Source organism: Leptidea sinapis, chromosome 26 (genome assembly GCF_905404315.1).
Source record: "Leptidea sinapis chromosome 26, ilLepSina1.1, whole genome shotgun sequence".
NCBI classification, from domain to species: Eukaryota; Metazoa; Arthropoda; class Insecta; order Lepidoptera; family Pieridae; genus Leptidea; species Leptidea sinapis.
The window spans coordinates 1,069,290-1,093,773 of record NC_066290.1 but is presented as its reverse complement, the minus strand read 5'-3'; the positions used below and the strand labels follow the sequence as shown (position 1 = coordinate 1,093,773).

Here is a 24,484-nt window from a genome sequence, read left to right as displayed (position 1 = left end):
AACTAGACACGGAGAAAAAATCACTACTTTGAAATTGAAACAAAGTATAGATATATAAATTTATTTATTTAACATCAAAAATACAATATTTTATATAAAATGCTTATTGGTATAAAATCAATGGCACCAAACGGTAACGTACATGCTTTCAATAAAATATAAAAAAAAACTAATAATATTTGAGTAATAAGGCACTTACGATTGAAAGGACATTATCACAAGCTCATATCCTAGAAATGTTTGTAAATTTTAAATTAAAATTAAATATTATTACTAAGTGTATTTTATATTCTAATTAATATACAAAGCAGTTTAATATTGGACACCACAATACATTATTCTATAGAAAAAAAGTGGAAAGCAATTCCTTCACCTTTTTAGACTTAAAAGGAGAGTATTTTTCTCGTAGCATCACAGAATAGACACACAGACATCACAGAATATTAATAATATCAATGATATTATAATTTAAGTTGTTCTATATGTATCTATAAAGCTTATAATAAAGGTAGGCTGAAGATATATTATGTATATACGATAATATACTTCTTGCAAAACAATCGAAAAAGTATTTCTTACACGATAAAATAAAGTAACAAGGATGACAGAATTATATAATAACTAGCTGACCCGACAGACGTTGTTCTGTTCATAAAAAAAAACTTGGAATTTCGTAAAATCCGTAATTAGCTGATCTCTACTCGGCGAAAGGAATAAATCTACCAAATTTCAAGTCTCTACGCCTTATGGTTCCAGAGATATCGTGATGAGTGACTATATACGTGGATATCTCTTATATATAATAAAGATAATAATGAAACACAGAATATATATTACTTCTAATTGTTACTTGCATAGATATATTAATATCCGGACGACCGAGCCTTGCTCGGATTTTTCAGGATGTACAAAACTTGAACAAAACAAAACTAATAGAACACCTGGATTCGGACCGGGGTCTTCTGCATTCCGGATCACCCAAAGTCCCATCTGAGCTATTATAGTCTTTTATATAGTTTTCACTTCGTGATGACCACGACCGCTCTATCAAGAGTATAACGACCTTTACCTTTGTATTCTAATGTTATTGTAGCTGTTTTTCATTAAAACACGGATAAAACTACATTTTTTTTAAATTGAAACCTAGCTAGATCGATTTATCGCCCCCGAAACTACCTCTATACTAAATTTTATGAAAATCGTTGGAGCCGTTTCCAAGATTCAGATTATATACATATATATATATACAAGAATTGCTCGTTTAATGATATTAGATATCACTGACGTTATCAATATAAGACATCTGTGGTTACTTGGGCTTAAGTGAAAATACAACTTTAGTTATTGTCAATATATCTACGTCAATTAACGCACTCAACTGCGCGATGTGCACGCGCCATAAACAAAATCTGCGTCACTATTATAAATTATGATGGTTTAGCATCAAAACAATTATTATTTAAAATAACTTTATGACTATATAACTAAACCATCCATTATTAATTAAAATTGATAACGTTCACAGAGAAATACTCTACCAAATATAATCTCATCTCACACAATATAATATTATAATACGCACGCAATAGGATTTGTTTGTATAGGAATTATATTAACTCTTAAATGGTACTTATCCTAGTCGTTCATATATTTGTATTAAAATTTTATTTCCAAAATAGCTATAGGAGTATCTAACTATAATAATATTCGTGTACCTATAATATAACCTAAAAATATTTTTAACGTTTCCAGATTGTAAAAAGCTATGAAAATATTTTTAAAAATGTTTTAAATAAGACTATCGCCAATTTTTATCACAAAATATATTTTTCGATATAAGTTAATTCCAGTATGTATATATTAAATTATTATGTAATAACTAATGATATCTTTCAGTATTTTCAAAAATACCAAGTCATTATAGTAAATATTCTTAATTGTCTTTTCATAATCCTCAGAACATAATAACATAAGGAATATAGTCATTAAATTTTTAAAGATATGTAAATATGCAAATATAAAAACTGAGCTCCAAAGATAATAGTCGTTGTTTATTGTAAAAACACGTTATTGAATTAAGAGTATAATAAATATGATGAAATCAATAGTAAACAAAGGATATTTGTAAATGTTAAAGAAGACACACACGACAGAGTAGCTGAAGGGTCAAAAGTTAAATATATAACTACTGGATACAAATTGGACATTGCAATTATGTTGGCACCTCATCTAAAAAAATATTGCGATATCTTCATTAAATATAAAGTTCTTAAAATTTTATGAAACAACGATTTTTATAAGCACTTCGTGCTCAATCATATTGTGTTTACGCGGACAAAGTCGCGGGTATCAGCTTGTTTTAAATAAAATGAAATTTATGATATCTTTCGCGATAGTGTCCCTCAAGGAAACTAAAATAGACAAGAAATTATCTGAATAGAAAAGGTCACAGAGATCAAATTTGTAACGTTTGCACAAAACATTGAGAATAATGTAACACAGACTGAGTTTACCAAATTAAGTATACATTTACAAATAATACAAACACATCTACCAGAAATAGCCAAAGCCCATTCATGCACCAACGATCCAGTAGTTAATAATTCTGTATGCGTCATTACATCGATCTTGGATGACAATCTAACAGACTGAGTGACATGGCGCCGTGGATCAAACAATACGCATATCTTTTTAGCCATCCACCTAGAAGCATAAAGCTTTGTACAACAATATTATAATGGAAGCGTATTCGTGTTCCTAGTCTTCCAATATATAAAGCTTTTTTGATTTTAAAATAGACCTAATATTTTAAATATTACATGACTCTAAGACGCAAAGAATCTCTACGTGTTTATCAGTCGTTATATTATTTGTTTCTATATGGCGCTCCAAAGACTAAACGCTTGTTTATACAATTGTCTTATTTTCCTTAGTCATATTGTGTTATATTATTTCTTTTAATTGTACAACATCACGATTCGTTCTCTGCCGCGGCAACCACGCTAGGTCTGCTAACATTGCGCCGCTTCCTCAAGGTACCAAGTATCTGAAGCATCTCCTTAACAGCTTCCGGTTGTTCATCTTTAGGTTTCTTCTCCATAAAGTTCTGGTCCGTCGATTTTAATTGGAACTTCCCCCCTTTAATCTGGTCTACTATCGCGTCAATAGCACCACCTGAAATTTTAGTTTAATCAAAGCTTTCTTTTATTTGCAATAGATTGTAGTTTAATCCTTTGGGTTCCAAGCCAGTTTGGGTATGATGTGACTACGGTCTATGAGGGAATTCACAATTTTTTTTATATATAAGAGGGGCCGACGGGCAATAGGCTCACGGGATGGGGAGAGGTGAGGCAACCGCCCATCCGCAACATCAGGGGTGTCAAGAGATGCGTTGCCGGCCTTTAAGGTGGGAGTATGCTCTTCTTGAAGATCCCTAAGTCGTATCGGTTCGGGAAAACCGCAGCCGGTAATTGACTAAACACGTGTCAACGTGATGCGGGTGGTACTTTGCACGTTGGTAGAATTCGGCCGCTAGAATCAACCCGAACAGTTCCTCTGAGCACTCCCCGTGATAAATGCGGTAGAAGATGCAGAGAGAAACCACATCTCTACGCAACGCCAAGAAATCAAGCCGATAACTTGATCGTCGATGATTCGAGCTGCTCTTCTTTGTATACGGTCAAGTGGAACACGCTGGTACCGGGGAGTCAGAGGTGAGAACAGTACTCCTGTAGAGCCGAATTTGCGCCTTAAATAGTTGCAGGCAGTGGCTTATAGTGAAGGACTGTCTCGCCTTACTGAGTACACTAAGCTTTTTAGAGGCCAGTTTGACCTTCTCTTCCAAGTGATCACGAAACTGAATGTCGCTCAATATATGTATCTACGCCAATTAGGCCAATACAGGCTGTCGTATTTCGTTCTCTATCATGACATACGTGTGTATATTCAAGTCTGTTTTATAAAATTGAAGGCAAAGATAACGACCTATTGACAGAGATGAAGTACACCTACATCTTCTACCAATACTACTCGCATCTGTTCAGTACACTCGCTCGGTACCTGGTCGTGGAGATTGTGCCTTGATCAAATATTCCGTCCACATCAGCTCTATAAAATTGTGCAGACAATCAATAGGATTTTCACGTACCTCCATTCTGCTTAGTCTTCTTCAGAGTTCCCTGTTTATTTGCCAACATTTGTGCCATGTCCTCTACCTGGGTTGACACCATACCCGCCGGACTGAATATAGGGGGGAGTGGTGGTGGAGGGGGAGGGGGAGGTAGCATAGGCGGCGGGGGCGGAGGCGGGGGAGCGGAAGTGGAGGCAGGGGGCGGCGGGGGAGGAGGAGCCAGCGGAGGAGAATGTTCTTGGGATTGAGGTTGCGATTCTGTAATAGAGTGGTTAAAATTACTTGTCATTAAAATGTGTTGTTTTGTCGATAATTGCGACGGATAGTGTCCGAAAATACGTGAAATATCAAAAAATAGAGAGAGATATTCTTAGTATAGAAACAAAACATCCGCCGCGATCAATATTATTTTCAAGTTTTAAAATACTTTCTTTGAAGTCTGGTAATGTGTGTTTAATTAATTTACATGGTTTTGTTAGTATGAATTGACACGTGATAAATTTGTGAACCCAATAATATCGTGAATAACTCATACGTGAGCGACTAGATTACATTTTTTAAAAACTTCTATACAACACACTTTGAGGCACAGTGTGGAAAAAGAATTGGATTGAATATAAATATTAAAGGTGCCTCAAACGCATTTCCATGCATTCGTAGTAAATAATAAGACGCCTAGATCCGTGACATAAGCAAATTGGTTCGTATCTGTGTTGAAAACCATGATAAATATTGGTGGACAAATTCTAGTAAACCTAGACACTGGTCGCCAATATTACACACAAATAAAATTTGAAAAACAAAACTTTATGAACCCTCAATCCTAGGATTAGGTTATCACTTTAAAAACATAACATATTGTTTAGATTTAAGAGCGACATCTCAAGTCAATTTCCTAATATGCAAATATTGGGGTTGAGCAAGTTATCAACTGTATAGTAGATCCTGTAGATGAAGCCACAACCTGAGAGTTGAACAAAGCAAACAGAATTTTATAGCGAGGCGGTACTCGAACGGTTAGCTCAGTTGGTTAGAGCACCGGCACGGAACGCCGGAGGTCGTGGGTTCGAATCCCGCAACGTTCATAAAGTTTTGGTTTTCAAATTTTATTTGTGTATTAATCCTAGAAGTGAGGGTTATCACTTTAAAAACATAACATATTAATTGTATTACATTTAATATTTAAGTATTACCTATGATTTCTTCCATTTCTTTTGCTATATCTTCGACTATCTCATTCTTCTTCTCACTTTCTTCAATAACCTTTTTTACTTCTATCTTCTCTTTTGCACCACCCTCAAAGTAACTGATTCTTGATTTAAGATTGGATTTAGGTTCAGTCTTCTGTCTTCTCTCAAGTTCAACGAGTTTTTTCTCCGCTTTCTCGGCCCGATGGATCGCTTTTTGTGCGTCTTCTTCGGCTAATCTTATTTTCTCCTCCCACAGAAGAATGTCAGTTTCTTCGTGTTTTTCCGATAGTTGTAACTGGAATAAATTTTTTTAATGATATTAATATTAAATAAAATACTCCATGATACTCCATGCTATACTAATACATTGAGATTGATGATTGTACAATTTTTAAATGCTGGTAAAAAGTTTATTGTTCAAAAAGCTTTTTTCTTTCAATATTTGGTGAATTGAGAATATCTTAACGTCAAAATTTTTCGTATGTTATTTAAACATACGAAAAATTTAGACTTACAATATTGAAAGACCATTTAGAGCAAGAGTATGCAGTTCTTCAGAACACAAAAGTGACGATATAAAGTACGTACACGATGGTGTATATGTGTTTAAGTGATGACTTATGATGACCGCCGCCAATGCTATTTACATCTAACAGAGAACGGAAGCAAGAAGCGCTTTGAAGGCGAAATAATGCGTTTTTGAGGGTAGTTTTATTTTAAGTAGGTACTAACAAAAAAAAGAAGAATGAGTACCTGTAGGCTGTCGATCTGTTCTTGGTGTCGCACGGCTTGCATCTCGAGCGCCTCCTTTAGATGTTCGAGCTCGGCGAGCAAGGCACCAAGCCGTTCATCAGGCTCGAGCGCGCCGAGCAGCAATGTACTTTGATGTGTGAGCACCTTAACACGCTTCTTAGCGGCGCGAGCTTCACTTGCGTAACTAAAACGAGTACTGACTTAATATCGACGTGGGAAATAATTATTTAACATGTGTGTTCGTCAAGTCCTACATAACAAAAATTTTGATAGTTTTGCGTATAGGTACGTAGTTTATTTATTACTATTTCACTTGATTGTATTTTTCTTTCATTTTCATGTTCTGGTATAATGTTAGCAAGATTCGATACAGATGTTACATCTGTCGGGACCGCTGGTATCCATACAAGTTTAGCTACGATGGTTATTTATTGTTTTATTATTAAGGCCGCTATTTATTACTAATAACTTATATAATTTAGCAATGTGCGTGCATTACATAAAGAATAGTAGACATGTGCTTAAAGTGTCATACAAATCGCGAGTGTAAGACGTAGCTTGTCACGCACACTAAAGTACTAACTCTGGCTTGTTTTTATCGGCTGTCTAACAACAAGAGACTCTATCTAGACACGTAAATTATCTAAGACTAATAAGTTCACTTTTGTAAAGTTACTTGAATATGCGAATGTAGTAATGAACCCGCTGTACGAGCTAGCTACATACAAAATATTCATAATCAATTCAATATATAAATGTCTACATACGTCTCCGCCATCTTCCTGTCCTGATCAGCATTATCTTTGAGCGCTGTCACCTCGTCCATCAACAGCTTGGAGACACGGTTGTGTCTCTCTAGCTGCAGCCTAAGTTCTACTAACTCTTTCTCTTGTGATGCTGTCTTCTCTTTCTCGGCTTCCAACTCCTATAATTATAAATTGAAGTACTTATATTAATAAAAATTAAACACAAAACATTCCCATATATATAGAAATCAACGTCTATACTGGCATAGACAAAGTTGTGAAAGAAAATTTCAATTACGTATTTGTAAAAAGTTGACTGTTTACCAATCAGAGCAAAGCATTTAACGGGCATTTTAAATTTGCAAAATTCTAATAAAAATCACTACATTACAATAAACTGCTATATTTACTAATTTGCTTTCTAAACCTCCTTTAAAATATTCAAGGTGCCAAATCGAGTTGTCCCACGCATTCTACTTTTCTCCCTCAAAGGCCTGGTTGCAGACGAATCGAATGTGTCAATTCCACTATAGCGTTTAGTCTTTTGAACCGTACTTTTTTTTTTTATTATTTATTTATTTACATTAAAGTTTACAAAAGAAAATACTTAAAGCTAGCATCAGAAAACCACACGGGTTTGTAATATATGCTAACAAAGAGTTAAATCTAGGTACATTATCTACAGAACATTAGTGCCAGTTAGATAAATTGTGTAAATATATTTATTTTAAGTGACTTAAAAAGTATGACTTTTGTTTTTTCTTAATATTACAAGGATTTATACAGTTCCGTACATCAGTGGGTAATTCATTAATTAGGCGAGGAACTAGGTAAGCATTCGTACGTTCGCCATATCTATTGAGCGCGCTCGGAGCGCATAAACAGCCCCGAGTGACGGCCCGCGTGCATACAGGGTGTTGTACTTTATCCCAGTATTTAGTATTGAAAAAGTTTTGTTTTAACATTGAATATTTCATCAGTACCTGCACCGGTAAAATTTTGCAATGTTTAAAAAGTTCAGTTTCGGAATAGTCACTATGATTTTTGTTAGGCAAAAACTTAGCCATTCTATATTTTTAATAAACGTGTGTCAGGCTTAAAGCGATATGGGATTTACATTTTGGATCGTGCACAATTTAACAAGTAAAAATATTGAATTTGACAATGATTTCAAGAAGAATCGAAGACTCTTATGCTTCTTTTTTTACCTTCCTTGTTAGAAGGTGCCCATGTTTTATCGGCTGTAAACACCGCGCAAAGAAATTTATTCCAAAGTTTGGTTGCACGTGGACGAAAGTTTCTTAAAAAAGGATAATGTGGAGGAAGGCCATTTTACACCACCGAACCACTTTGTCAGAACGTTACTGTTTATCTGTGACGTCGGCCGCGTCTGCTGGAGCGGCTTATCACGCGCACCCGACATGCCACTGACGTCTACTGTGTACTTTATTACGTTGATTCTTGAAGTATGAATAACACGGAAAACGAATGAAGTTAATTCAAAATGCAAAAATAATTCAGATCGTATTGAACGTTCCTTCAAACGTCAAAATTAGTTCTCTGAACGCTCGCGAGTGGCGCTTCATATTTGAGGCACAAAAAAATTGCTGTCAAACATATGAAACAGCCGGTCGAGTGGTATTTATGGAAGAACGATCCTACAATTCGAGCAATACGTCTGATCGGCGACTTGGTCACTCACAACGTGACATTGATTTATTTGCGGACAAATTTGAAACGATTGTTAATGACATGCATATTATGTTAGATGGTACTTGAATTATTTATTAATGTTAATAACGTTTTATTTTATTACTTGAATTTAATTTATTTTTTATTTTATTTGGTTATTTGGCGATATGGACATAATTTGATTTGACAACCTGAGAGTTGAACAAAGCAAACAGAATTTTATAACGAGGCGGTCTCGAACGGTTAGCTCAGTTGATCAGAGCACCGGCACGGAACGCCGGAGGTCGTGGGTTCGAATCCCGCATCGTATATAAAATTTTGTTTTTCAAATTTTATTTGTGTATTAATCCTAGAAGTGAGGGTTATCACTAAAAAACATAACATATTGTTTACAATTTGATTTAATAATATAACTTAAGATTTTTTGTATTATTATATCATTGTTTTTTTTACCTTTAATTTAAAATCCAATATTGTTATTTTATTTGTATTTCTGAGACTAACTTGTAAAACTCAATATCAATATAAACTAAATCAGTGAGGTGGCTCCATCTCCCACAACCTTGGCCTGTCAGTACCTGCGTCAGATGCACGTTGGTCTCGTGAGCTTCGAACTCATGCAGCCTGGCCGCGCTAGCCTCTGTCTGCAGACTCGCAACTTGCTCTGACAACTCGCTCACACAGCGCTTCAAGAATTCCACCTCCTCATTGCTACTGGCTTCTGATGCTGAAAGAACAAAATATTCATTTTTTTTTTATGGAATAGGAGGACAAACGAGCGAACGGGTCACCTGGTGTTAAGTGATCACCGCCGCCCACACTCTCCTGCAACACCAGAGGAATCACAGGAGCGTTGCCGGCCTTTAAGGAAGGTGTATGCGCTTTTCTTGAAGGTACCCATGTCGTATCGTCCCGGAAACACCGCACAAGGAAGCTCATTCCACAGCTTCGTAGTGCGAGGAAGAAAGCTCCTTGAAAACCGCACTGTGGAGGACCGCCACACATCCAGATGGTGGGGATGATATCCTAACTTGTGGCGTGTCGTGCGAAGGTGGAATTCGGCGGCAGGAATCAGGTTGAACAGCTCTTCAGAACAATCCCCGTGATAAATGCGGTAGAAGACACACAATGAAGCGACGTCTCTACGCAACGCCAAGTGATCCAGCCGTTCACAGAGCGCTAGGTCCCCGACAATTCATATTTTATTATTAAAATATATATATTTTATAATGGCCACAACAGCTAGTTTTCTATTTCTCATCGAGTCCTGACTCTTCCACCTAATAAAAAAGCCGTCCATGACTAATTCCTATAATCAATTGCTATTGTTAAAATGTATGTTACCGAAGGCCAAAATAATTAACTTTTAAATTGTTTTAATAACCTTACAAAGCATTATTCAATTTGGTTGAGGTGATTCGAAAAGACAACTTTTATTTCAAATGTGTTTTTGAGATATTTTTTATGATAAAGGTGGCGTAATAGATAGAACTGTTGACACTCACTAAAGTGGTGTCACTTTGGTGACCCAACCGATTGAATAAGAATAAGAAAAATTTATTCCATGCCAAACACATAAAATTACAATCTAAATACACAAATAAAATTTGAAAAACAAAATTTTATGAATGATGCGGGATTCGAACCCACGACCTCCGGCGTTCCCTGCCGGTGCTGTAACCAACTGAGCTAACCGTTCGAGTACCGCCTCGTTATAAAATTCTGTTTGCTATAACGAGGCGGTACTCGAACGGTTAGCTGAGTTGGTAACATATTGTTTACAATCTAAATACTTCAATATATTCCTAATCCTAACTTAACTAAATATGCTGTGTGGCAAAAGAAAAGGCCGATGCTCAGCTTGTGCTGTAAACCAATTCTGGGTGCAGCGCTGATTTTCAGCATCTACCTTAACTGTCGAAGTGCCAGTAAACATAGGAACATTTTTTTTACATTGGCACACTTACACAAATCATCTTGCCCCAAACTAGGCGTAGCTGTAATATGGTAACGATATATATACATAAAACCATCCATGACTCGGAAACAAACAAACTCATAGGCATCATAAAAATTTATGCACCTCCGGCTCAGTACGCTCAGCGTACGGTCACTCATGTACTCCTGGAATGTGCAGGGTTGTATAACCAACGGGCTAAAACTTTACTGAATACGGAGTCGCTCCTAGAGTCTGCGAACACCTGAGAAGTGTTTTGAACTGAAATAATTGGCCTACACTGCACGCACAATGGACCCAACTGAGTGATTTAATTGCGCAAACAGGAGCCTCTTAACCAATACCAATAGTAAGGGACACTAACCACTAAGCTATATGGTCCACGGGTAAGCGGACATTTTGGAAGTCGATTCTTATTTCAGCCGGTTTATGAGATACCGTCCACAGACGAGTCTACGTGTATTGCTGGGCAGTACGTACAGGTGTCGTTAGCGTCGGTGAGGTCGATGTCGACAGCGGCCGGCAGCGCCTGCAGCAGCACCGTGCTCCGTCTCTTGAGCTGCTTGTTCTGTTTGTACCACTCGCCCGCCTGCTGCATCACCCTGAACACAAACATGTCATTAACAACAGCATCAGTGTTGTAAGCAGTCCACTCAGGGTTCAACTGCCACTTATTTCTGCTGTAAGGAGCGTATTATTCTTCTTTTTTAAAGGTACCTGGGAGCACATAAAAAAAAATGCGAGCGTACAAGTTTAGATTATTTCTATGCATATTTTTTTGTATTTAGGATGTAACCTGTTGTTATATCTTGTACTTTTTTGTGTAGGTTCATTCAGATTAGTAGTGAATAACGAGGATTGTAAGCATATTTTGAAAATATTGGCTTTGTTACATAGATGGCGGGCCGACAGCCGTGAACTCATATCGCTCATGGTCGCTGGCATTTAGTGTCGCCTTAACGTAGAAGAAAGTTGCTGAAAAACCGGACTGAAGAGGAACGTCACACATTCAGGTGGTCAGCAAGACTAAAATAAGGTTGTAGCGTGTGGAGTAAAAGAATTTGGCAGCAAGAATCAAATAGATCCTCGGAACACTCCCCGTGATACATGCGGTAGAAGACACACAATGATGCGACGTCTCTACGCACTGGATCCCCGACAATTCAAGCGACCATTTGCCAGTGGGTGGCTCCTTTGCACAGTATGCCGGCTAGATTTTAGGTACCGCAACGGCGCCTATTTCTGCTGTGAAGCAGTGATATGTAATCATTATTGTGTTTCGGTCTGAAGGGAACCGTAGCTAGTGAAATTACTAGGCAAATGAGACTTAACATCTTATGTCTCCAGGTGACGAGCGCAATTATTGTAGTGCCGCTCAGAAGTTTTGGGTTTTTCAAGAATCATGAGCGGCACTGCATTATAATAGACAGGGCGTATCATTTACCATCAGCTGAAAGTCCTGCTCGTCTCGTCTCTTATGTCATAAAAAAAATGATCATGGATGGAGCTGATGCTGGGGCTCAGATCTCAGATCAGAGATGACAGCAATACTCAACATTGCGCTAAAATGTGGGCCGGCTTGAAGTATTGTCTCTCCCGTTTATCTCCCAGATATAAAACACTTTATTCCGATACTACGCGAGGCTATAAGAGGTGTTGTCGAAGAATTATGTTACGAAAAATTATATTTGATTGATATTTATTACACGCAAGCATGAGTCTTCTGGAAGTTGCACTGAACGAGGTTACATTTTACTTTATTACCAGATCTGTAAGCGGGGCCTTACAAGATAGAAGTTTCTTATGGCATTGGTCGACACTTTGTTGTTTTGGAAGGGACACATTGTGCGAGAGTTTCTAAGTCTGTCTAACCACAGTCCACACACGTTTTTTTAACATATTATATTACGTTTTAAACAATTTGTTATTTTCAAAGTGATATCCCTCACTTCTGGAATTACAAATTTGATTTGTAACCAAATTATATTATGGATATACCAAGTATTTACGACCCATGCGTCTCGAACGGTTAGCTCAGTTGGAAAGACCGTTCAGACGGAACCCGAGATGTCGCGAATTCGATTCTTGCATCTTTCATAAATTTTACTGTTTAAAATTGTTATAAAATGAGACTAATAATAATTCAACAGATATAAATGAAAGTATAGTATACTCACATGAAACAGTTGACAATTATGGTCATATTATGTTTATCACGTTTGAAGCTAGTCAACTCGACCAAACACAGTTTGAACACGCACTTATCAGCACGACGCAGCATAGCGCACCACGGCCAATACAATAATACGGGTTTATGAAACTACACGACAATAAACTATATTATATACTTCACAGATTATTAGAGTTCCGTTATTTTTAATTTATATTATACTTATATAGGTTTATTTTTGTATATATGTATATTATAGGTAGATTTTATAGGGTCACTTAGTTGCTAGTATTCCTTTAAAGTTGTTTATTTTTATCCGAAATTATGGACTGTTTGTTGTAAACAAATGTTAGTCCAGGGTTTTTCTGAAAGAGAAGGGTGGTAAGAGGAGTTCTGAATACCATCACAACCCAAAAACGGGTGAAGCTATCAAAATTAATACACACACACTCAGGTACGCGTGCACACTTTTCAGCGTATTTAATTACAAGCCGTTCCAGCTCGCTTCGCTGGGCGAATCCTAAAAGTAAGGAAAGTTGAAATTCCAGCCATAATCCATCTAGCATAAATTTCGCATCGAATGGTGGTAATTGCATGTCGATACGATCAGTGGTTAAGGCATAAAAGAGCCTCAAACAAAGACCATTTTCACTATAAATATATAGATACTAGTTGATATGATACAATAACTTGGTTAATTATTTTTTTTCACCTCATGTTTATGAGGTGAAATTAAATTAATTTTCACCTCATGTTTATGAGGTGAAAATTTGAAAATCGTTAATTTGTAGTAACATGATCACAAAAATTATTCCCAAGAAGCACCGTGTACGAGATTAAACCAAAACTTCTTAAAAACAATGGTGTATGATTCCACCGGGACACTCGAAACTAGTATCATCAAAGCGAAGTTAATAATTTATTTATTTATAATACGAAATACAACTTTTTATTTTATTCATGAATTTATGAAGAATCTAATTATTGTAAATCTAATTTGTTATAATTATAATGATGTAACTCCGATGCACTTTGCTCTGGCGATCGCGTTTCACTAATCGACTCGGGTTGACTTAACCGAACGTTACAAAGCTTAGCGTAAAAGCTCAACCTAATTCAATATGTAAACAAAATAATATCACGTAGCCAGCGTATCTAAACAATTTTCCATTTAACAAATAAATTATTTATAAATACCAACAAGTTTACGTACGGGGCCCTCGGTGAGCGAATAGACTCGCACTTGACCAAGGACTTTTTATTAAGTTTTTATATTACAAACAGCAATACATTTTTATATGACATCTATTGAAAAATAAACTTTAAGAAACTTTTCTTTATTTGGAGTCATTATTTGGCGCAATCTAAAAAACGTCATTTGCCAGAAGCGAATAAAACCTATAGTGAAACTCGTAACACAAACAAATACACAGTACTGTTATATTATGGCATGTGTTACACACTTAAATAAAAAATGATGGAATATTTCCCTTTAACCTAAAAAGCAAACATATGACCACACAAATCAAGATAAAATATCCAAAATTCATTATTTGTAGTTTACATCACAAACTATTTCCGAATGCAAGTAATATGTGAGGTTTGGTTTATATTTGAATTTGTATGTTTTTGAACACATCAACACTAAACAGATAAACTACGAATTACCAACACGAGTATATAACCGCACTATGGTTAACCGTGCGATCGGTTTCTCAAACTGATCCTAAATGTAATATCGATAGTGAAATTTGTAACGAAATTATCATATTTTTGGCGTAATTTATGACCCGGTTGCGTGTGGTTTGTAGATTTCTAACTGTATGTTATACAAGAACCGTGAATTTAACTTCTGACACGGCTTACTTTTGGGAAGTATATTAATGTAGTAAAATTTGAGTTATAAAAAATAGTATTTATAAAATTCTCAGGCTGAGATTTATAGAGCGCTATGTACGCTTTACTCACATAAAGGTTAGCTGTTATTTAACAGCTAAAATCATACTGAGCCTAAGCTAAGACTGCCCAAATCAAATTTTAAGTTCGCGTTTTATTACACTCAGCTAAGTTTTACGTACCAGTCGAAGGACACAGATTGCCAGCTAGATTATGGGTACCACAACGGCGCCTATTTCTTCTGAGAAGGAGTAATGTGTAAACATTACTGAGTTTCGGCCTGAAGGACGACCTAGTGAAATTACTGGGCAAATGAGACTTAATATCATAAGTTTCAAGGTGACGAGCGCAATTGTAGTGCCGCTCAGAATTTTTGGATTTTTCAAGAATCCTGATCGGTACTGCATTGTTATGGACAGGGCGTATCAATTACCATCAGCTGAACGTCGTGCTCGTCACTTATTTTCATAAAAAAAACGTAAGTATAGTAAAATATTCTGATTCAAGGATGTGTAATTGATAATTCACATAAGTCAACTGTAGTTTGTTGACCCGGTTTTAACTTGGGAAAATCTTTTCGACCGACTTCGAAAACAAGAGGAGGTTCTCTGTCCGACTGTATTATCTGTATGTATGATATTACCTCATATCTCGAAACTCATGAGTATACTTCAGAATTGGTCCCACTTGAGAGATAAGATCTAGATTATATTATTATTATTTTAGAACGGTAGATTCAATGAGTAATTGTAGGAACACCTCAGAATTTAGGAGTTAGATATAGAGAGGTACATAGTTACAGAGGTACTCGTATACCAGTGGGAGGCTCCTTTGCATCGGATGCCGGCTAGATTATGGGTACCACAACGGCGCCTATTTCTGCCGTGAAGCAGTAATGTGTAAGCATTACTGTGTTTCGGTCTGAAGGGCGCCGTAGCTAGTGAAATAGCAAATGAGACTTAACATCTTATGTCTCAAGGTGACGAGCGTAATTGTGGTGCCGCTCAGAATTTTTGAGTTTTTCCAGAATCCTGAGCGGCACTGCATTGTAATGGGCAGGGCGTATCAATTACTATCAGCTGAACGTCCTGCTCGTCTCGTCTCTTATTATCATTAAAAAAAAATATATAAAAAGACCTTGTTACTCGATGTATTTTATGAATTTAGCCCACTGGAAGTATTCTGTAGGTTTTAATTTGCCTGCGCCTACATTTTAAGCTAATGTTTGTTATTGAAGTAAATATCACCGTGATTCCTCCACGAGTTCCTAAAAAATGGTATTGACAGATGGACTGGATGGATAAAATAAACATACTTATGCATGACACCGGAGTCAATCTCATGCTGGTTCTTCAGCTGCTGGTACTCCCGGAACAGCTTCTCGGACACCTGGCGCAGCTTGTTGAGCTCCTTCTCGCGGTCGTTGAGCTCTGCGTCCAGGTGGTTCCTCTCCTCCACAACGATGTTGTACCTACGCTGCAGATCGTCATACTCCCGACGTGCTGGAACATAAAACAAAATCGAAAGGTCAAGTATTTATTGATGATGAAAAGGGGTGCACTTAGGGGTAGATATATATATTGGTTTTATGGTAAAAGGCTGTACTGGCGAGTACGCGGATCTCTACTATTAATTGGTTAAAATGGTTACTCGGACCAGTCCTGTAATGGTTATAGGCAAATGGTTAATGGTAACTTGGACCGGACCGATCAATGGTTACTCGCGTACTGCCTTACTAAAGGCAACACATGGTTTTATTACAATTAATTTTATCTAATAAGCAATATTTGTAATATAATGCTGTTCCATGGATTTACTTCGAACAGATGACATTTGACAAAATAGACTTTTTTTGGCACTTATTAAATGTACACTCACGACACTACTATGATTTTATTATAGGTTTTGTGTACTTAAGAAATAATATGTAACTCTTAATTACACAAACAGTTTTCCTTCATCTATGGTATGAAACTTAGTTTAAACTCGGACAATTTCATGAATCTATATTAATGGGAAATACACATGGTGTTTTTAGACAAGTTTTGTGGTGAAAGTATAGCATTTCGAGCTATGAACACTACTTAATCCTGTTACACATATCCTTAAGTGTTATTTGTAGGTTGCTAAAGCTTGCTGTTGGTTAAAGTTAACACTGCCGAACCCTTTTTGAACTACCACTTTTCTTTGAAGTTAAACAAGTTTTTTGGCATGGCGTGACGCATTTTTCTGGTACTTCTCTCAGAAAAGTTATTCTTATAGCTTGTACTTTTTTGTGTAGGTTCATTTATTCAGATTAGTAGTGAATAACGAGGATTGTAAGCATATAAACTGTTTTCCACGCAAGAATTTTCAAAATATCGGCTTTGTTACATAGATGGCGGGCCTGCAGCCGTGAACTCATATCGCTCAAGGTCGCTGACATTTAGTGTCGCCTTAATGAACGCAATCTAAAGTTACTCCAAGTTTAGAATTACTTCTCCCTGTCATGTAATTCTGTAGTGATAAAGGTAATATAAAGATAAATTTGGAATAAATTTATTTCGCGTTTATAGAACAGACATATGTTTAATTATATATTTACGTTATCTATCTATACTTATAAATGGAGAGCCTGCTTTTTGTGTGAAAACTACTGAACCCATCGGAATAATACTTATACCATTAGACGCAGCGTGTTTCGGAGAAGGTTTTAGTATATAATATGTTAGTGATTACTTACCCAGAAACTACATTTTTTGACTTAGAAATACCTATATATTCGCAATACAAATAATTCAGTCCATGACATTTCATTACGTATATGACAATTCATACAATGAGCGGGGCGGGTTACTTAATTTATATGGACATAAACAATATATTACGTTTTTAAAGTGATGACCCTCACTTCTAGGATTAATACACAAATAAAATTTGAAAAACAACACTTTATGAACGATGCGGGATTCGAACCCACGACCTCCGGCGTTCCGTACCGGTGCTCTAACCAACTGAGCTAACCGTCCGAGCACCGCCTCGTTATGAAACTCTGTTTGCTTTGTTCAACTCTCAGGTTGTGGCTTCATCTACAGGATCTACTTTACAGTTGATAACCTGCTCAACCCCAATATTTGCATATTAGGAAATTGGACTTGAGATGTCGCTCTTGTACATCTAGTTCTGGTTCTGGTTAGAGCACCGGCACGGAACGCCGGAGTTCGTGGGTTCGAATCCCGCATCGTTCATAAAATTTTGTTTTTCAAATTTTATTTGTTGGACGTACAACTTTTTCAAAAAATACACCTTTCTCAAATCTACAACTAATGAGTGGATGGAGCCATTATGTGCAAAATTTTTGCGAAGTCTTCTTCTTTCTGTTTCATTTAAAACCATCTTCACTATGAGTATCGAGGTCAGTGTTGTGGTTTTAGCGTGTGTGTCTGTGTGTGAGACGCAACTGGTATCGCGGTGTAGCGGTCTGTGGTTAGCGACTTCCTGGAAAAATACGTAGTGTGACCTAAGCCTTATGAACAGATTTATATTAAGCATTCATTGAAAGAGTACTTTAAATAGTTAAGAGCTCGCAACTGTGCATCAATTTTTTTTGGTGTTTAATAACAGAATTTTTATATTAATATAGGTATAACAGTTTTACATTTAATGACACTGAGCAAAAATTATAAAAATAATACTTATTAAAGCGTTAATTCATGCCAGTACTGAGTAAGAAAACTAAAGATAGCCACCAAATGTCATTTCCTTTACTTATTTACTATTTCTATAGTATTATGTCCTATGGTATATTGCTATGGGGCAATGCTGCTGATATCAATACCATCTTTGTACTGCAGAAGAGGGCTATTCGTGCCATTTATAACCTAGGTCCTAAAGAATCACTGAGATCAAAATTTAAAGAAATGAACATCTATATAATAAAAAATTGATGCCTTGATAATGTTATGTTATGTAGGTAACATAGGCACATAAGCACCTTAAGTGAATTTGCTAGAAATTGTCATAACCATAATGTTAATACCAGGAACAAACATAAAATTACAATGGCTACTATACGGCTAAGTCGAGTTGGGATGTCTTTTGTGGGGCGATGCTTTTTTAACAAGATCCCAAAAAATGTTCCAAACAAATGTATTAAGTACTTAATTCAATAGAAATGTTAAATTCGTTTAAATGTGGTTAAGGTCAGGTTATTTAAATTATACATTTGATTGTATGGAAATTTTATTCTTGCGCCCGTTCTTCTCAGGTCATTTCCGAATGGGCTTATATTTTTGACATCCAATGAGTGATTTCATATCCAATTTTGAATTAAAATATTTGAAAAAATATAATGGTATTTGAAGTAATATTAAACGAACGTTTAGGTTTAAACTAAATATTTCGAGGCCTACTTTACTATTATGTTGGTATCATTTATTGAGGTTTTTTTTTATTTTCATTAATGAAATAGTAAAATACCGGTGCATACCACATAAAACTAAAAATAAGGGATTGCTTGTAACTAATTCTAGTAGGCGTCATAAGATACATAATAGCTTTAAGGGTAAATGTATACATTTCTATAATAAAGTCCCAGCCACTGTTCAGGCATTATGTATAAATAAATTTAAATGTTTTATAAAAAATGGCTCTGTCGTAAATCCTATTACTCCACTGCTGAATATCTAAATGATCGGACAGCCTGGGACTAGATTGTGATTATTTTATAGCGATAGATGTGACTGTACAATATTGTATATTTTTATTGAAAAGAGCGCAAAAAAAGAATGCTGGGAGAGTTTCTTGCGCCGCTTCTTCTCTCTCAGAGCGCCATTTGTTTCCGAAGCGGTAGTAGTATCTAGTGGTAATTAGAAATGACATAAAAAAGAATTCTAAAGGAATCAATTTTGAGAAAATAAATGCCTTTTATGCCTTTTACCTTCCAACTAATAACTGTTCCTATTACGTCATTACTCCATTACGTTTCGACTAATTACGAACAACCACTAAAATGATGATAATAATGTTAATTACGTAAACAATTAGCACAGTTCATTTTGTTTGACTATTGGCTTCGTTGGAGGTAAACTTCATTTCTTGTATATTTAATGTTTTAAATTATTTAATATTATTATTTGTATTTCGCTCCTAATATCCATTAAATTAATACAAATTCACGTTTCTGCTGGTTATTAATATATTAAATTGTGGAACCATTTTCTATTTTCTTATATATAATTAAATATCTACGCCTGACTCTCTTTAGAGATTATTTGCTATGAAAATAAGAAAGGCGTTATAAATGTGAATACGTACGATAGGTCACACTAAAAGTTTTACGTAACTTAAAAAAACAACATGTTATAACCAAAATATTTTGTTTATTCCTTTTCAAAATACTCTCTTTTACATTTCAAACATTTTTCATGCGACTGAACCATTTAAACCAGGAGGACCAAAGATCTAAAGGCTTGTTTTCTAAGTATTGATTGAACGCTATCACTGCCTCTTCGGAATCGGTGTAAGTGAAACCTCTCATCAAATCTTTGATTTTGGGGAAAATACAGAAGTCACAGGGTGCTAGGTCGGGGCTAAGTGCAGGATTGGTGACGAGTTGAACTATTTCGGAAGCTAAAAATAACTTAGTTTTGTTGGCCGTGTATGAAGCGTTGTCATGATAACGCTATTTGGTCGTCTTTCGCGAACTTTTTTTAACATCCTGTGTAAACAAATGGTAGAATACCACTCGGCATTAACACTCTTTTGATCTTCAAGTGGAATTGTGCAGATGGGACCCGCTGAGAAAAAAAATGCGATCATTTTTTACCTACGTTTGTCGCCTGTCTCACTTTTGTTGGCCTGTTCTCACTTTCAAACACCCATTCACAAGATTGCTGTTTTTTTTCGGGTTCAAAACAATAAATCCACGTTTCGTCTCCTGTGACAATGTCATAAACAGGATTAGAATGTCCGTCGTCGTACTTCATTAGCATCTTTGAGCACCATTTCACGGGAGCTCGCTTCTGCTCCGCTGTCAGTTCATGAGGGATCCAACGTCCACATAGTTTCCGAACTTTCAATTCTTCGTGTAAAGTTTCTGAATTTGGCTCATACCAATCCCCAATAGTCCTCGAATTGTCTGTCAATTAGCCGCTTAACAGTAGCCACATTATTTTCGTTGACGGCAGCTGTTGAAGGCCGCCCTTCACGAAATTCGTCATGTAAAGAAACCCGATGTCTTGAGAGACATCGGGTTTCTTCAGCAAACCATCGCCTCACGGTGCTCAAGCAAGGTGCTTCCCTCCCAAAAGCGTTTTGAAGATGAGCGGCACAGTCTTGCGGTAAAAGAGAACTTTTAAAATCATAAAAAATCATCGCTCTAAAATCTTTTCGACTTAATTAGATTTTCGTTGCGTACGTAGAACTTTGATGTGTGATAAAAAACAATTGACAAATGATTTCCCGCCATTTTTTTTCATTACAAAGAAGCTTGCAACGTTTAAAAACATTTAACATTCGAAATTCAAATAGTTCCGACTATCTAGAAGTGCCCCATGTATGTCACTAGGTAATTGTTAACTTTGTACCCCTTTGTTCATCGTTGTTATGATATTCTAAATGGCTTTGTAAAATAGTTTTGAAACATATTATCCACACATATGTATAAATGTGATATTTTTAATTTACTATTAAAATTTTCAAAAGATCTTTTGTATGGTATATGACAAACTGATTGGAGCGTACGATAGTCATTATAAAATGCATAAATCCTCCGGTGTGGTCTGTAATCTGTATACGTAATCTATGCTCAAATATTGTCGTCTCTTTTATATGCAGTTATGAACCCAGTGATAAAATATACATGGCAATGAGTTATGTACAGTTATGAGTCCAGTAAGATATAAAAGGTTTGCTTTTAAATAACCATCCCTTTCATTTAAGTATATAAAAAATATTTTAAGTATATTTTTTGTAAGCTATCTTATCTTTGTGTTGTAAGTTGTAACCGTGTTTAATATGAATTAACATCATTTTCCATAACATATTACACATTAGCGATAAGACATGTTTCCACAAACTGTGGAAACTTAATGCTAAATTTATAACTAGGTACCTATAGATTACTAGTTGGTATGATTCTGGGTAAATCTATTATTAAGAGTGTATCTGTTGTGCGTAAGCAATATTACCTATTCTTTAACGAATTAGTACGTGTTTTGTGGGCCGGTGTATATGCTTTTACAAGAAGATCCCAGAATGTGTTCAAAACAAATGTATTACGAAATTCAAAAGAATTGTTAAAAATAATTGTGTGGTTAAGGTTACTTAATAATAACAATGACTTTTTTAATGATACCACAGATTGGGAATGGAATAACCGCCCTCAGGCTATTAAATAATGAATTGAATGATAAATTTTTAACCGACTTCAAGAAAGAGGAGCGGTTCTCGATTCGTCGGTATTTTTTTTATGTTTGTTACCTCAAAACTTTCGACTGGGTGAACCGATTTTGATAATTATCTTTTTATTTGAAAGCTGGTGCTTCCCGTGCGGTCCCATTGTAATTCTAGTTACGATTAGTGTAATTTTTGGAGTCGGTGTCAGACAAGGTAGGGTTGTAACTACATACATAGTTATAGGTGAGATGTGCTTGAGTTGTGAGGAGGCGAGAGGCGAGAGCGGGTCGCGGCGGAAGGACACCGATTCCAAAAATAACAATTATCGTAACTAGAATTAGATTCATTAATTATATTGTATAAAAATACGCAATTACTTTTATACTTTTTAGTCCTTTTTAAAAAAAAATGTAAAAAAAGTGCAAATCTTTTGTTTTGGTTATATAGTGATTTTTTTTTATTATACGATATTAGATACTAATGTTTTTTTTAATAAAAAAACCCGCTGAGTTTCTTACGACAGTTCTTCTCAAGTCTGAGCCATACTTTTTAAAACGGTTTATAGTTTTCAGTTTCAATAAGTGATTTCATATCCTATTTTGAATAAAAATATTTGAATTGAATTTTCATGGGACTTGCCGCGCAATACAAACTAGAAAGTGTATTATATATTTAATACGTTATGAGATTACATTTATTTACACATTTATTACATTACATCAAAAAGAATTCTAAAGGAATCAATTATGAGAAAATAAAAGCCTTTTATGCCAGAATTTATTTATAAATAAAAAAAACTTTTAAAACAACTACGCAAACATCAAAATTGAATTAATGAAATGTATTAAGGTATCGGAATTTGAAATTATATTGACATAAGTACCTAGTTATTATGTACCTACTAATTAAAAATTTATTATCTTAACTAATAAGTATTATAAATTTGGTTATTATTACGTTTTCACGTCTTGATAACTTACAGATCGTAATGAAAATTTGTACACACTTTGTCAGGGATACAGAAAAAGGCATAGGATACATTTTATCCCGAAGTTTTCCTGCACGATACAACCGAATTCACCGCGAAAGTAGGCGGAAGCTAGGATTACCTATAAGTTAATAATACATGAAAATTCATGAAACTAACTCCTATTATTCACGGAAATGTTTTAAGCAAAAGAATAAATATCATGTCTTTGTGTCGTAACTCTATGTTGAGTAATTATTTTAACCTTAGATTAAATTACACACGCTAACGATCATCAGATCAAGATAATATTTCTTATCTAAACGTTATTTTATAACAAACTAAGGAAAAAGTTGTGATAGTCGATACTCTAATATTACCTTTTTCAGATTTAAGCAGGAAAGTCTTATGTTTTCTTTCAGCATCTTCGTATCTGTTTTTCCACTTCTCGACGTAAGTAGACAGCGCAATATTTGCTTCTTTAGAATTTTGCTGCGCATCAGGGTGCGTCATTCTCGCACTAGGAGCAGTTGTGGCTCGCGGTATCCTTGTTGTGGCCGCAGGATAGAGCGAGACAGAGCTACGTACACCTTGACACTGATTGTTTGAAATTGCAAAAACATCACCATTCCTTTTAATCATTTTGCAATTACAGGTATCGCATTTTCCCGTTTTGATCACACTTTCAACCGGTTTTAGTTCCACTGGCTTTGTTCTGGAATAATATAAGTGTCACTGTCATTCGAAGCGCGTTCACTTGACAACAACAACCTTGAACAATTAACAAATAAAATGGAAGTCGGAATACGGACGCGTCACGCGACTCAGTCTGTTCGCGTTCGAATTGCAACTAACTTAACGGCTATCGTAATTCGTAATATTATTCTACATTCTACGCTGTGCTTGTGAAATGTTAATCATATGGACTTCATTGTGAGTCATTCGGCTAATGTTTACGCTTTTTGTTTATGTACTAGTGGCATATTAGATAAAGTAGTGTTATTTAAGTTAGTGATCAACGCTTAAGTGAGAATTTCGTAATTGGAAAGATTGCACTCTATTTGTTTTTAAATACATACAATTTAGATTTATTTATATACCTTTCTATCTTAGTATGAATTATGGTGGACGTAAACTAACTATAAGTAGAATCAGCGTGCAAAAAGTAGTGTGCTAGGTTTAGAGAATAATAGATATACTTCCCTTATAGATTAGTTTGTTTTTATCGTGTCTTGGATACAATAATTAACAATTTATCTGAGTCATAGGAATAAAATAAGGTTCTTATATACGTTCTAGCCTAATGGCTAGAACGGCTTAGGTAATCTAAGCCGTTCAGAAATTTAAATAAATCTTGAATGTACTTATACGTTGTGTTGAGTAAATAAGGATAACCTTTTGTAACTTACTACTTATCAAATTTTTTCGACGAATGCGAATGTGGAGCGAGAGAGTACAGTGATAATTTTATTACTGGTGTGTTGAGCAGGCATGGTCATTATTAAATGCTGATGATTCAACCAATCAATGTTCACAAATTTACAAGCGATGAAGTGTGGACTGCACTTTTCGGTCTTACTTTGTAATTCTCCCCAGTGCCAGGAGTG

At 35.6% G+C, this 24,484-nt stretch overlaps 1 protein-coding gene across 1 annotated transcript; it reads right to left on the bottom strand.

Annotated features, from left to right (window-relative positions):
• Positions 1-47: 47 nt before the first annotated feature.
• Positions 48-23,726, bottom strand: LOC126972293 (shootin-1-like). The gene is made up of 9 exons (XM_050818943.1): positions 23,258-23,726; positions 15,849-16,035; positions 10,948-11,069; positions 9,089-9,237; positions 6,840-6,997; positions 6,073-6,256; positions 5,323-5,614; positions 4,148-4,387; positions 48-3,174 (listed from the first exon to the last, which is right to left on the bottom strand). Exons 1-9 carry the CDS (start codon positions 23,517-23,519, stop codon positions 2,972-2,974), a joined length of 1,797 nt encoding a protein of 598 aa, XP_050674900.1. The 5' UTR covers positions 23,520-23,726; the 3' UTR covers positions 48-2,971.
• Positions 23,727-24,484: the final 758 nt, after the last annotated feature.